Source organism: Cucurbita maxima, unplaced genomic scaffold (assembly GCF_002738345.1).
Source record: "Cucurbita maxima cultivar Rimu unplaced genomic scaffold, Cmax_1.0 Cma_Scf00002, whole genome shotgun sequence".
In the NCBI taxonomy this organism is placed as follows: Eukaryota; Viridiplantae; Streptophyta; class Magnoliopsida; order Cucurbitales; family Cucurbitaceae; genus Cucurbita; species Cucurbita maxima.
In genome coordinates this window covers 3518875-3532895 of record NW_019272018.1, presented here as the reverse complement: position 1 = coordinate 3532895, position 14021 = coordinate 3518875, and the positions used below count along the sequence as shown (strand labels likewise).

General features: G+C 37.5%; 3 protein-coding genes across 7 annotated transcripts; all 3 read right to left on the bottom strand.

The window, feature by feature from the left end:
* Positions 1-227: 227 nt before the first annotated feature.
* LOC111467200 lies at positions 228-3062 on the bottom strand. The gene is made up of 6 exons (XM_023112027.1): positions 2581-3062; positions 2039-2136; positions 1885-1909; positions 1070-1190; positions 847-981; positions 228-648 (listed from the first exon to the last, which is right to left on the bottom strand). Exons 1-6 carry the CDS (start codon positions 2984-2986, stop codon positions 441-443), a joined length of 993 nt encoding a protein of 330 aa, XP_022967795.1. The 5' UTR covers positions 2987-3062; the 3' UTR covers positions 228-440.
* LOC111467386 (vacuolar protein sorting-associated protein 27-like) lies at positions 3025-9803 on the bottom strand. 4 transcript variants are annotated; one of them, XM_023112265.1, is made up of 12 exons: positions 9674-9803; positions 8960-9242; positions 8753-8809; positions 8592-8659; positions 6968-7193; positions 6792-6889; positions 6152-6197; positions 6005-6064; positions 5889-5939; positions 5718-5796; positions 4606-4711; positions 3025-3072 (listed from the first exon to the last, which is right to left on the bottom strand). In XM_023112265.1, the coding sequence occupies exons 2-11, from the start codon at positions 9038-9040 to the stop codon at positions 4638-4640; spliced, it is 840 nt and encodes a 279-aa protein (XP_022968033.1). In that variant the 5' UTR covers positions 9041-9242; positions 9674-9803; the 3' UTR covers positions 3025-3072; positions 4606-4637. The 4 variants fall into 4 exon arrangements, with proteins under 4 accessions (XP_022968033.1, XP_022968016.1, XP_022968025.1 ...); XM_023112248.1 differs by lacking the exon at positions 3025-3072 and adding an exon at positions 4102-4338; XM_023112257.1 differs by lacking the exon at positions 3025-3072 and adding an exon at positions 4102-4275.
* A 101-nt stretch (positions 9804-9904) lies between these two features.
* LOC111467494 (protein FATTY ACID EXPORT 2, chloroplastic-like) lies at positions 9905-13612 on the bottom strand. Of its 2 annotated transcripts, XM_023112426.1 has the most exons (5): positions 13413-13612; positions 13021-13293; positions 12758-12892; positions 10177-10337; positions 9925-10072 (listed from the first exon to the last, which is right to left on the bottom strand). In XM_023112426.1, the coding sequence occupies exons 1-4, from the start codon at positions 13537-13539 to the stop codon at positions 10198-10200; spliced, it is 675 nt and encodes a 224-aa protein (XP_022968194.1). In that variant the 5' UTR covers positions 13540-13612; the 3' UTR covers positions 9925-10072; positions 10177-10197. The 2 variants fall into 2 exon arrangements, with proteins under 2 accessions (XP_022968186.1, XP_022968194.1); XM_023112418.1 differs by having other exon boundaries at positions 9905-10337.
* Between the last annotated feature and the right edge of the window lie 409 nt (positions 13613-14021).

Sequence of the window (14021 nt, the reverse complement as noted above, 5' to 3'; positions counted from 1 at the left end):
AAAAGTAAAAGTGACTTATCCGATTTCGAACATGTAAGATAAAAACGTCTTCATATCGATATAATCAAAAGTCACAATAAATTTTACTATGAGAAAAATTAGTGTTACAAATATGACTTTCCAAAGATGAGTCATTATTGTATCATATCAACTGAAGCAAAAACAGATGAAAAATAAGTTATTTATGTATAAGTTTATCAATGATTTTATAAATCAATAGATTGGTATTGCAAAATGCAAACACAATTATTCATAATCACATAGGATTGAAAGATTACGATTCCAAAGACTCAAACAAGCCCTTTGTGTAGTACAAAGGCTATATTATATTGTCCAGAATCGTGCAAATAAACAGCATTCCTATTAGGTTACAGTGTTGGCGTTGGTCTACAAACTCCAAGTCAATCACAACACTGGTGACAAATATTATGTTCTAAAGCCTAAGAAGAAAGAACCAATGAAGTTAATTGCTTCTCCACATCTTCCCAATTATAAACCTTTGTCACTAAGGGGGGCAGATCCTCCGTCTCCGTCTTGCACCATGGATACGAGTTCTCATAGTCAAAAAGCAGAACTCGAATTCCCGCTTCAGCGCATTCGATCGCATATCTTGGATTATCATCAATTAGCACTGTTGCTCCAAGTGACCTGCATCATGTGAGATCGTCCACAATAAAATACTACTACTGCAACTCAATATAGCTTAACTCATTAAGACGTATATCATCAACAACTCAATGATTTGAATACTATCCATACATGTTGAACATAACAAATGTTGTAACTTGAATGGATGATTCATGGGAAAAATAAGTGTTATAAAAGTGTAAAGATTTGTTGTCATACTTGCATATCTCTTCCTTTGATCTAGACACTCCATCCAGAGCAAAGTGGTTTCCAAAGTGAATTTCCTGAAACAGTCCTGGAAAGTGCTTCTCAATCCACTCCAGTGTGTGTTCTTTGATTGCATTTTGTCGAGACCTGAAATTAGATCAAATGAGATAAGTTCACATCATCTATTGGGAGGGATTAGTACCACGTCAAAATGATCCAATGTAGCTATACATACGTTACGACTGACAGATGACAGAATCTTGATAACTTGAGAAGCGTGCTCTGCGCACCCGGTATAGGCCAGATTCCAACCTTGAAATACGGTGTCTTAAAGAACTCATGAACACGATGATTAGCTGGAACAAAGCAGGGAAACAAGTTTCAAAACCAATTAACCAAGTAGAGACGCATTTCCATGGACAGAAATATCTCATAAAACAGCTTCAAGAGCGTAAAGATCACATTGTGTTTCATTATAGACTGCAAAGTTCTCCCAAAGAAGTGAAAAGTTACAAAGGAAGTACCATCTCAAACCATTTTTCTTTCGGAATTCTCACTAAAAAATAGAAATTTTCTTAGCTAAATTTTGTCAAGAAAAACATCAAGAACAGAAATACTATTTTGTAACACCAGCACTAACAAAACTAAAATCATATGGTTTTCCAGTGAGAATGGTCCAGATTTTAAAAAAAAAAAAAAAAAAAAGTTGAATACAATACTGGAAGGTCCAATGATTTAACTAAAAAAAAGGTCAAAGAAACCAACCCCTTAGATGCTTATCTTGCCTCATACAAAAGCAAATCGACAATTTCAAAATCATAAAACGGGAAAAAGAAAAAACGATAGAGATCAAATTTTAACTTTCTCAGAACCATACAAACCAAATTTTTTTTATTTTTTAAAGAAAAACTATTGGTCTGAGAAGCACATGCAACCATCAATCAGTCAAATGTATGACCCACTCAGGAAAACCAATAACCATTATATGATCCTATGGCCATCTTGATACAGATGACAAGTCATTAAAAGCCAAATCTCAAAAAGTTGTACCTTCATCACGTGAGCACTTCCATATCTGAAACAGAAACGAAGGTCTAAATCAGAATGGTGCAGGTTAGATATTCCCCAGGGCAACTTCAGGACTATTACACTAAGAATCTTAAGGGAACCCCATCAAATAAAAAACACAAAAACATAATTATACCCTGAAGAATTCATAGACATGATACTCCGAAACCGAGTGATTTGAAGAATAACGATCAGCAACAAACTTGTTAAGAGCTGAGACAAAGTTCCCCAAAACTACAAGATAGCACGACAACAACAGATACAAATATCAAATCAGAGTACTGAGTAAACAATCATGTACAATAATTTATTAGCACAACCGAATTCTCATCTCACATCAAGTACAGAGAATAAGTAGCCATATTAGCACATGAAATGGTCATGCAAAGTCATAAACAATGTAGTGTAGCTGAAATCTGTCATCTCAGGCATGTCAATCATCAAATTAATTAATTAATTAATCTAAGCCAACAATTCCATGAATTTAGTCATTTGGATTAGATCAACATACAAGATCTCAAGTGGGCTTTTCATGTCTTTGTCACAATGCACCAGAACGCTCGTGAACACAGATATCAGAGGTAGAAGAAGAAGAAGAAACGTTACAGTGAAGAAGTAAGAGAAACAGAAATGAAAATCCAGGGAAGGAGATAAGAAATGGGAGAGGAAAATACGAACCCTCATCGACGTCAACAGCAACAACAAGCTTTCCCCTGGAAGAAAGATCATGGAACGTTAGAGGATTTCCCCATTGGGGCTCCCCCTGAACAGTAGTAGAATATCTGCGATCAATACCATCAACTAAATCGATCTCGACATTGTTAAGAACCTGTGGACGACGAACAGGTGTTGGGCCCTTAGCATTGGTTCCCAACGAACCATTACTGCAGTTATCTTTGTGGGATTGAACGCAAGCTCTTAGACCAAACCGATTGCATCTATTTCTCCGAAAACTACGAAGAACAAGCTCCGCAGAAATAGGAAATGCGCAACAATTTTCGAAAAGCAATGGTTGAGAAGGGCGATGCGATTGCATATGAAAATGAGACGAACAAAGATTTCGCGTCAAGGAATGAGCCGCCATTAATGGAAATCAAGCATAGTACAGCATTCGTTGGAACGAGCCTCGACGATTTAACAAAAGCTTCTTCAAAGACCACTCTCACATTTCTCCACCGCCACAAGAACAATAAACAATTAGCATAGTTTAAAAGCAAAAACAACAAAAATAAATACGGGGGGAAACAAAAATAACAATATAATTATACAAAGAATAAACGACAGAAATCCCTAATGAAATAAAACAATAGAAAGAAAGAACCAGTTCGATCACTCAACCTGAAAAATCACGCACAAAACCTATCAAACAATTCAATCAAAAGGGAGAACCAGAATGATTGTTGAGAAAGCCAAAGCAGACCTGAATAATCGAGTATCAGGCGCGAGAAAGTGGTGATTGGAAAATCAAAAACTTCGAGCCCTTGTTTGTTAATGATGTGAGCGCATTCCGAGATTCGCTTAATTGAGAGAAGCTGTTGGTCGCGTTTTTGAGCTGAAACGATCGATTCTTTCGTTGTATGAACTTGAATCGCGAACAGAAGAGAAAAGAAGAGAAGATAAGAGAAATGAAGGGATTGAAGAAGAAGAAAAGGATTGGAGGTTGATGAATTAAGGAAGGAAGGCGAGGGTGCAGTAGTCCCCATTACATAAACAATGGCTGAATTTATAAAATTGTCCATTGGAGAAGGGAGGGATTTTAGGAGAGATTCCTTCTCCTTCGTCTTGGGATCTCATTGTCATTATCATCAACTTCAACAAAGATCAAAAATAAATCAAAAAAAAAAAAAAAAACGAAAAATTAAAAGGAGCGTTCTAATTTATGGGTTTTTATATCTTTTTTTTCTTTTCGATCTGTATTGAATCAACCCGATCAACTCATTAACCCGAATTAGGTTCCCTACTCTATTTATTATTATCAAATATTTTATATTTAAAATTTATAAGATTTTAGCTAATAAATCAAAAGATTTCTTCGACAAAAAAAAATATTAGGTAATTTTTTAAAAAACATTAAAATATATATATATATATATAGAATTCAACGACACTATGACGAGACAACTTATTCTAAGAAAGGACAGAGAGAAAAGGGAAGGGAAAGATTGATCCATCGAGTAAAGTAAAAGAGAACAAAAATCATTTAAGCAAATTATAATGTAAAGTTCAATTTTGTCACGCTATTTAAAATTTCCACATAAGCATTGTCTTGTCATCGTGTAGCGTGTTACAACTCAACGAGTAACACATATCACCAAAAGGTAAAAGATTTAAATCACATCTCACCCACAAGTTGTTGAACTCAATTTGGTCAACCTTCAATTCAAAGAATCCATCGAATGTTCGACTGACCAATCCATCGACGATATAACCAAACCTCTATAATAGTTTCTCATTAGTTGCAAAATTCTCCATGCGTGTTCCTTTACGCGTTCTTTAAATAATTTCACGTGAGAATCACTTAATTCTACCATATTAATGCATACTCATAAAAATTAAAAGATTTATGGTCTAAAATTCTTGGGATAGTAAAAGAAAATTTCTAGAGACAGCCCACAGTTTGGGAGTAGCAGTCTTAGGCATCACTAAAAAAGAGGAACAAAAGAGAAGTAAAGGCGGTGGTGCAGAAATGATAGAAGTATTTACTAGAATAATAGGTGATGTGGGCTGTTGCTTCTTCACTCTCCTCCCACCATCTTCTCTCGTATCTTATATTGCAAAGAAGCTGGAGCACAATCCAATGGCGTTTCTCCTGTAACCGTGGAAACAATGAACCATTATGCAAAATATCTCACCACTTTTCTAACATGTACTCACACGCCTCTAGATTCAAGATTCTAGCAAATTTCTTGCTTAATCTGCATCTTAAATATCGGAACATTCCTCGTCAACCTGAGTATAACTCAATTGGCTAAGTCATATCTTCGACCAAAGGATTGTGGTTCAAAGGAAGAAAATAAAGGATCGGTTAATAATCATCAATGTCGCTGTAATTTAGAAAGCTACCCATACTTCGTGGCTTTCAGACACCACCAGACCAGAATGTTATACTCCTGGCAGTAAGTGCAATAACAGCCCAGGTCCACCGCGAGTAGAAATTGTTTTCTTTGGGCTTTCACTTTTGGGTTTCACCTCAAGGTGTTTAAAACACGTCTGATAGGGAGAAATTTTCACATCCTTATAAAAAATGTTTCGTTCTCCTCCCCAACCGATGTGAGATCTCACCATCCACCCCCCTTTGAGACCCAACGTCCTAGTTGATACTCGTTCCCTTCTCTAATCAATGTGAGACCCCCAAATCCACCTCCTTCGAGGCCAAGCGTCCTTGCTGGCACACCGCCTCGTGTCCATCCTCCTTCGAGGCTCAGCCTCCTCGCTGGCACATTGTCTGGTGTCTGGCTCTGATACCATTTCTAACAATCCAAGCCCACCGTTAATAGATATTGTCCTCTTTGGGACTTCCCTTCAAGATTTTTAAAACGCGTCTACTAGGGAGAGGTTTCCACACTCTTATAAAGAATGCTTCCTTCTCCTCCCCAATCGACGTGGATCTCACACAATCACAGAGATACTTGCTACAGTTATTCTTTGCTTTAATCGCCAAGCTTAAAAGACAAGGGGGATAGAACTGATAAGCAAGGGTCGTTTGAAATTTGTTCTCAGAAGAGTTTCTATTTTCAGACAGTTTTTTAAACACTCCCAATTCTCAAAGTCCCGACCAAAAGCATTCGTGTAAAGAAACAGTGACAAGAAGTTACCTTGAGCATTTTTGTAGTCCAGGCTAGCACCACTTTCAATGAGGGCAAAAACAATATCAGTCTGATTAAAGACGGCCGCCTACATCCAAAACAATACCAGTCTTAATATCATAACTCTAAATCGATATCATGCCATATTCTGATGGGGTGGGGGGAAGAGAGAGATTCTACCACATGCAGCAAAGACAATCCTTGCTTGTCATGGTAATTTGCATCTACACCCTGCCAACATGAGAACAGTAAATAATTCCATTACATATTTTGGTTTTCATAAAGGCATTTAGTACCTCACTCAAAAGTTTCTTGACAGCATATGTGTCACCATTCTTGATTGCTTCCCTCAACCCCTGCAAGAACATGAAATTCTAGAGATGAAACAGAATTTAAAAGCCTTTGATAGACACCAAATTTTTTTTATCATACACACTATATACCTCGCCACTTGCTTCATAATTGATCCTTGATTCATCTGCAGGATTCCTATTCAATAATATAAATTACAACTGCATATTAAGATCGGACTTATCTACCAAATCAACAATACCAACAATGATAAAGTAGGGTAATTTGATACCTAATACATACGCAAGAAAGTAAGCAATGAGAAAATGTGTCACTTGACCCAAGTCATCATTACAAGAAATAATGGATAGCATACGAAAAACGCTATTGTAGACTTTTTATAGCGTTTTTTTAAAGCTATAATAGATACTGTTTATAGCGTTTTTTTAAAGCCATAATAGATGCTATAATATAGTATAAAACTATAGCTTATATAAGTTGTTATAAAAATATTTCATAGCGTTTTATTAAAGCTATAATAGGTAGAATATAGCTAAAATATTATGCTATCTTTTATCTTTTAACTTATTGTAGCATTTTTTTAACGCTATAATACCATATTCATAGCTTTAATTTTATACTAACGTTATTTGATCATTTTGTTAATTATATTTGGAGTGCGATAAACTTACTATTTGAAGGAGTGTGATAAACTTACTTTTCCCATATACTGGGCCAGAAAGGGAAGACAGAATCTAACCTATTGGAATAAAACAGCTCCAGATAACATACCGAAGCTTGCTGTTGGAAGTAGATCCTCTATTCCTTAGATTGGAATCAGTCTTCTTTGCTTTTGAATTGTTCTGAGTAGAGGTGGAAGCTGTTTTCTTCTGCCAAAAGAATAATCAAGTTCCATAAGGGACACGGCTGATACACAAGGAGCATAAAAAATTATTAAACATTAAAACCTGCAAAGGAACAGATTCTGTTTCCGTAGACTGGACTGGAGCGACACAAATGCACAATGGCATTCCACAATTACAATCTGAAATGCTCAACGCAGGTTGATGCTCCACAGCAGACTTAGGCTCAGAATTTACATTCCCATCAAGGTTTAATTGAGAAACTGTATCTGCAACTTGATCAACTACAGCTAACGACGGTAACGACGGTGGCCGACCAACTTCTCTAGATCTGTAATAGGGCAAACTCGATAAATAAGATGCTAGTTTTTCAAAAATATGGCAGGTGCTAAACAGTAAATAATAAGTTCAATCTCAGCATAAAATTTGGAAACTCCAAGGATGCGTCTAAGACGAGAGCAGGAATTTAGGAGCAAACGAGAGAAGGCAAGGACTTTCCAAGTCTGTATATAATTTTTTTTTCAATGCCTAATTCCAAGAGGAAGGAGCTGATGGCTGATCTAAGAGCTTTTATGCTTCATCCAACAGGCAAAAAGCCTTCATATCACTCACTAACATCCAACTACCTCATTATTGGTGGTTTTGAAATTCTTTGAGCCTTTAAAGAGTGTTCAAAGAATGTTTTAGAATGTTTATTTCGATTGCACTGATTCGAAGAGAAAAATGATTAGGAGCTGGAAATTTCATTATCGATGAAAGTGGGTATGAGAAAATTTTAATGGTGTCTTCACAAGAAAGCTAAAGAAACAAGAAATAGAATATAAAAGAGTTGCAGGCTTCAAGAACAACATGCGTTTAGGCCCCGGCTTCAAGAGACAAGGACCAAAGGTTCTAACTTTTCTTGAATATAGACAGGTTCCAAAAATTCAAAAGTTTTGGATTCTTTCTCGCAACAATTCAAATTCTCCGCTAACAGATATTATCTGCTTTAACCCGTTACGTATTGTTGCCAGCCTCACAGTTTAAAAACGTATCTGTTGGGGAGAGGTTTCCCACACCTTATAAGGAATGTTTTGTTCTCTTCTCCAACCAATGTAGGATCTCACAATTCACCCCCTCAGAGCCCCAGGGTCCTTACTAGCACACCACCCGATATCTAGCTCTGATACCATTTGTAACAACCCAGCCTCACCGCTAGAAGATATTGTTTGCTTTGGCCCATTATATATTGCCGTCAGCCTCACAGTTTTAAAACGTCTGTTAGGAAGAGATTTCTAAATCCTTATAAGAAATGTTTCGTTCCCCTCTCCAACCGATGTGAGATCTCACATTCTCGTACAACCTAAATCCTTGATACAAGAACGTCCGATCCCAGTTAAGATTTTTAAGTTTCTAGTCGTTTAAATGCTAGAACATGAAACTTCCAACAAGAAAGTTCGAGTTCAAGAAGTTGCAAGAAAATATTCAAGATTACATTTAAGAAAATATCTCATGCCAACTTTCTATTTCAGTTTCAACTCACGCACTTTAATTCTGAGCTTCAGAACGAAATGAGTTATCAAACTGGAGTTGAGAAGTAAAACTTCGGCTCGATAAAATCCTTTCTAGTATGACCAAAGGTCGTCTCAAAAGACTTCGCTTGAAATTCAATTCCAGTAACAGCTTCGGAATAATTTTTCAAGTAAAAAAACTACGGCGGAGTGTATGATTAAATTTTAACACGACTTACTGAGAGGAGTTATTGAAACAGTCAGCACAAACTCTAACAGAGGCACGAATATCGAACTGCGGCAAGGCCTGAATTTCTCACAAACAAGTATATACATACACCAGTCAGAACGCAAAAAATTCTCCATTACGGCATCAACGAGGAAGAGGAATCAATAATACCATTTGAAAAGAAGAATGTTCGTGGCACAACGTCCTTCCACAGCATCGGCAATGATGCTGTAAACAAAGATAAAAACACAGAAAATCATCTAATTTCGCGATCGAAAGCTCGAAAGCACGAAACAGAATCGAAATTGATCATCGTTGCATTAGCTCAATCTAAACTATTGCAACGAAGTCGATCATAGAGCAAACAGAATTTGGTACCCGTCGTCGGAAGGTGTTGAAACTGCATTTGCAGACTTCACAGCGCGCTGCTTCCTGGAAGGGAGGAGGCTCCGCCAACATTTTTGTGATCTCCGCCGCTCGATCCTCTCGATTCCCCAACTCTTCTATCGATGCTTCCGATTAATTTTAACTGCAAGAAACCACCGTCTTATCCGCCGGAGTGCGGTGATACTCCTACCGCTGAACTCAGTCAAATGCTCCGTTTTGCATAGCTCAGAAGGGAAACTGGTAGCGGATCTCCTCAAGAACTGGCGCTGCAACTCTTTATAATAAATAATTTTAAATAAATTAAATGTATTATCCAAATAAATAATCAAATCATCAAAATTCTTATTGCCAAGTTAAAAAATGAAATTTTCTTCCTCTTTAAATCTTATTTGTCCAATATTTATTTTATTTTTATTTTTATTTTTAAATATTTAAATTCCTATTTATTAATTTTATCTTATTTGTCTCAATATTTATTTTAATTTTAGTCCTTATTATTGATTTTCTGTATATAAAAAAAAATCAATGAATTAATTGAGTTGAAGTAAGAAAAATTAACCCATTAAAGAGGATTTGCATTTACCTTTATTTTATAGACAATTAAAAAGCCTCAAAATGGGTTAATATTTTTGGTAAATTATGAAAAAAAAAAATAATTTTAACCTTTGTTTGTTTGAATATGCTTGCTCGTAAACTCCCATCCACCTTCTCCTAAACCTGAAGGCACCGAAATGGTAGAATAAGACAAGACGATGGAGGTTGACTGAAGATGATGGCACACGACGTTCAGAACCAACCTTAAAGTGAATGAATTTGAAAAAACGAAAGCGCAAAATCATCTCGAGGCTTTCAAAGACATCTGAGCAATTGGAAGGGACCCCTAAACTCGTGAGAAGGAGAAGGGTTAAGATACAAAGGCGGCCTCAAATCTGCTCGTAAAGACAAAAGACAAATCCTTTTAACCTTTGAACATTCAACAGCCTACGTTACTTTCCCTTTCCTTGTTCAGATGATTACACAGATAGACCTGATGAACAAAGAGGGCAGCACAAGCACTACACACCATACAAAGTTGGAAGGCACATCAAAATCAATTTCACAGACCTGAAAACACCAATCAACATAACATAGATTATACAAAAACAAACAAATTCGTCAGTTATGGTTTATGACTATCACTAGACATGCTCGAGGAAAGCGCCCCCTACCAGTTTTTCATCATCGTACGTTCAATGTGAGCTACGTAAAATTCCATGCATGTAACCTCCAGTCATTATAAACGACACGAGAGATACGACACCGGCTGGAAATATCTTCCCAGAATTCTTGAAACGAGATCCCATCACTACCAAAAGTGAAGCTGATAGGCCTGTAGATTAAGAAATAGATTTTGAAATAATAGTATGAATAAAAACAGAACTGGAACATTGGTTTTCCTCCCTAGAGTAGTCTTATTTCCATGCTTCTGCACACCGTTTGAACAGATCAGATGGCATGTTCTTTCTAGGACTTCTTAAAACAATGAGTTTATGTATAATCATTGTAAACTGCTCATATGCAAGAGGAAATATTAAAATGAAACTAATCACTATTTTGCATAACCTACACATTATACAAAGTTTTCATCCACGATCCAGGATCGAACAGTGATTTTGAATACGACAAAAGTGATTTAAGCCATTTTAAAATCACACCCAAACATTAACTATGAGAAATCTGAAAGCCTCCCTTGGACCAAGCTCATTACAAAAGTCTCAATATTTACCTTATATTTCGTTAGCCATCATATTCCCAAGTTTAAAACCAGTAACTATCGAGTCCCGCAATTAACACTCGCGGAAACTCCAGCTACCCCTATAGCAAAGAAACCAACTACTCTAGACGCCTACACTGCTCATAACTTAGGTATCATCTTGTCCTCAAGATGATGAATATGGGATTGTGAATCTTAATGAAAGAACTATATAACTTCAGTCAATGCCCTTCCTTATCAAGGCTGGTTTTGGTCTCGGGTACGGACGGTCATCTCAGCACGATGTAAGGTGATTGTAGTTTCCTTGTGTTGCCACTACAAGCAAGCTACAATTAAGGTTCCCAATGTGAGAGCTAAACAACTGATTTTCCTCAACAAAAAACCCCAACAGCACAACTTTGGCTATAAAAACTATAGATAAGAAAGGTGAACTGTGAACACAACTAACCAAATTCTACACTCAAAATCTCAGAATTTAGAAATAATTTGAACCATATATCCATAATGTAGGTCCACATTCAAGACTCACCAAAAGAAGTTGGCGAGTAGTATGTGGCTTTTACTAGGAACAAATGAAAAGAATTAGTCCCAACACAACTGTGAGATCTCACATCCATTGGACAGAGGAACGAGTGCCAACGAGGACGCTGGCCCCGAAGGAGGTGGATTGTGAGATCCCACATTAGTTTGAGAGGGGAACGAAATATTCTTTACAAGGGTGAGGAAATCACTCCCTAGCATACGCATTTTAAAACCTTGAGGGGAAGTCCAGAAGGGGGAGCACCAAAGAAGACAATATTTGTTAGCAGTGGGCTTGGGCTGTACAACAACTCCCACATATCCAGCTTTAATTACATCAGATCTGGTAAAAAATTGATGCCAAAACAGTATCATATCAACTTGAGTAATTTAAGTTTCCAATAATTATTTCTCAAATTCTGAATCCCTTTTCAAGAACATGGTCTGCTACTAGTTCGCAAGAAACTAGGTATGGGATCGAATGACTGAAATAAGAGGATACAAAATGTCAATATTGTCAATCAGAGGTAACTCAAGAAAACTGGACAATAACCTAAGTGAAGATTAACATAGAACTGTCAATATTGTTCTCATGTTTCACTCACCATTGATTTCCCCCGCATTCAACTGCCACTGCTACTAACAATCCCACAACTAACACTCTGAAAACTTTAGCAAAACCATATTACAAATCTTTATACTAATTAACCTAGACACACAATAGTATTCCCATAATTAAGGCCATCATTTCCTTTGGAAACCAATCAACCAGTCTACTTATATATAGAAAACTTAATTATGGACACACTTGAGTTTGTTCCTATGAGATCCCACATCGGTTGGAGAGGAGAATGAAGCATTGTTTATAAGGGTGTGGAAACATCTCCCTAATAGATGCGTTTTAAAAACCGTAAGGGGAAGCCCAAAGAGCACAACATCTGCTAGCGGTGGTATAAGAGCCGGACACCAGGCAATATGCCAGTGAGGAGGTTGAGCCCCGAAGGGGGGTGGACACGAGGCAGTGTGCCAGCAAGGACGCTGGGTCTTGAAGGGGGTAGATTAGAGGGTCCCACATCGATTGGAGAAGGAAACGAGTGCTAGCGAGAACACTGGGCCCCAAAGGGGAGTGGATTTTGAGATCCCACATTGGTTGGGGAGGAGAACGAATTTATAAAGGTACGAAAACATCTCCCTAGCAAAAGGGAAAGCCTAAAGAGGACAATATCTACTAGCGGTGGGCTTGGGCTTGGGCTGTTACAGTTCTCTCCCAAATTTAAGATAAAGAAGGGGAGGAGGGCAGGGCAGGGCGACGCGTTATTTCAAGCTAGACATAGTGTATACATCCCAGCGCAAAGTGCATTTGCTCATTGTTCTTAACCAGGATTCAAAAACTCAAAGTTCCCAATAGTACAATGTATATCTAATAAGTAACATCTAGAATTAACAACAATTCAGCTACTTGATATGGGAAATCTAAGATTTTCATAATTAAGTCAAAGATACGGCCGATTCCTTACCAAGACCCAAGGCCGATGCAAGAACAGGGTTACTGGGAAGCAGTTTACAAACACCAAGCAACAGTGTGGCTGAGACTCCCCCGGCCAATAGTGACTTTTGGCTGCCACCTTTCAAATATCCCATTAAGCCACCAACTGCCAAGTAAAAACACAAAGGACTGAATTAAAATTGCAATTGCAACCAAGAACATAATCATTATTCCATTTCAGACAGACTAAAAATTGAAATCTAAGTTTCAAATTTATAATGAATAAATAAGGACCTCCTACTAGTGCAGCATATCCAAGAGTTAATTTCTGTGACATTGACAAAGCTTTCTTCCCGCTGTTGGTGTTAGATTCCTCTTCCTCCCCGCTATTGCCTTCATTATCGCCTCTACCACCTTTTCCTCCACCGCTACCACCTCCTCCATCGCCGTGAATCCCTTTATCGGAAGAGTCGCCGCCAGTGGTGTCTGGATAAATGTCGATGTCTTCATTTTTGGAGTCGGTGGCACGGATAGCAGATCTTACTGTCTTGCAATCAAAGGAACTCCCTGCAGAAAACAGGGGATAAGAAATCTGAATTGGAATGAATCCGCTGGCAAAATGATGAACACGGCCCAATTCTACAAAGAGATTCATATGACGGTGCCGTAAAAACACGATTGCTTACCTCTACGAATGGTAGAAGATTGAAATTGCATGCGTCGAACAGAAAAAGTGTTGATCCTGAGAGCTCCACTGACACGCGGCGAGAAAAGTAACGACGCCTGAGACAGTCCGGTCAATACTGCCGCCATTTTCCTTCTTCCTCAAGAAATTCCCGTAAATCTCCAGGAGGGGTTTTGATTTACAAGCAGGTATATTATAAAGGTCAAAATATTGATTGTCCAAAACTATTTCTTAATTTCCTTCCAAATTGCCTAAGCTTAGCTCAACTATATCTCATCATCAGAAGAATATTCTTAATTCAAACACTATTTTGGTTCCAATTTTTGTTTTTGATTCATTTTCCAATTTATTTTGCACCCAAATTTTCAATTAGATTCTTAAATTAAAATTAATGTCTATTTTATTAAAAAAAAAATGACACTAATATGTCTTGTATGTCTCGCCACCCGCATCGAAATAGTGCTTTACCTCTAGATGTCCAATCAACGGCTGCGCCTCAATACATTTCGGAGAGGCATTTCACCCCAACCACAACTCATCCACTGATTCTTCAACATCAGTCGATTCGAACCTTCACTTAGTTTCACCCAAGTTTCATCTCAGTCATGGA

What these genes read in the sequence shown, in the direction of transcription:
- LOC111467200 (XM_023112027.1), bottom strand. Translation starts at nt 2,986, where the DNA reads ATGGCGGCTCATTCCTTGACGCGAAATCTTTGTTCGTCTCATTTTCAT. An exon ending in GAAGTGCTCACGTGATGAAG is followed by an intron (nt 1,191 to 1,884) that starts GTACAACTTTTT and finishes GCTTTGTTCCAG; the next exon opens with CTAATCATCGTGTTCATGAG. An exon ending in TCAAAGGAAGAGATATGCAA is followed by an intron (nt 649 to 846) that starts GTATGACAACAA and finishes CACATGATGCAG; the next exon opens with GTCACTTGGAGCAACAGTGC.
- LOC111467386 (XM_023112265.1), bottom strand. Translation starts at nt 9,040, where the DNA reads ATGTTGGCGGAGCCTCCTCCCTTCCAGGAAGCAGCGCGCTGTGAAGTC. An exon ending in AACATTCTTCTTTTCAAATG is followed by an intron (nt 8,660 to 8,752) that starts GTATTATTGATT and finishes TGAGAAATTCAG; the next exon opens with GCCTTGCCGCAGTTCGATAT. An exon ending in GATTGTCTTTGCTGCATGTG is followed by an intron (nt 5,797 to 5,888) that starts GTAGAATCTCTC and finishes TTTTGGATGTAG; the next exon opens with GCGGCCGTCTTTAATCAGAC.
- LOC111467494 (XM_023112418.1), bottom strand. Translation starts at nt 13,539, where the DNA reads ATGGCGGCAGTATTGACCGGACTGTCTCAGGCGTCGTTACTTTTCTCG. An exon ending in ATATGCTGCACTAGTAGGAG is followed by an intron (nt 12,893 to 13,020) that starts GTCCTTATTTAT and finishes TTTACTTGGCAG; the next exon opens with TTGGTGGCTTAATGGGATAT. An exon ending in TGCATCGGCCTTGGGTCTTG is followed by an intron (nt 10,338 to 12,757) that starts GTAAGGAATCGG and finishes CTTAATCTACAG; the next exon opens with GCCTATCAGCTTCACTTTTG.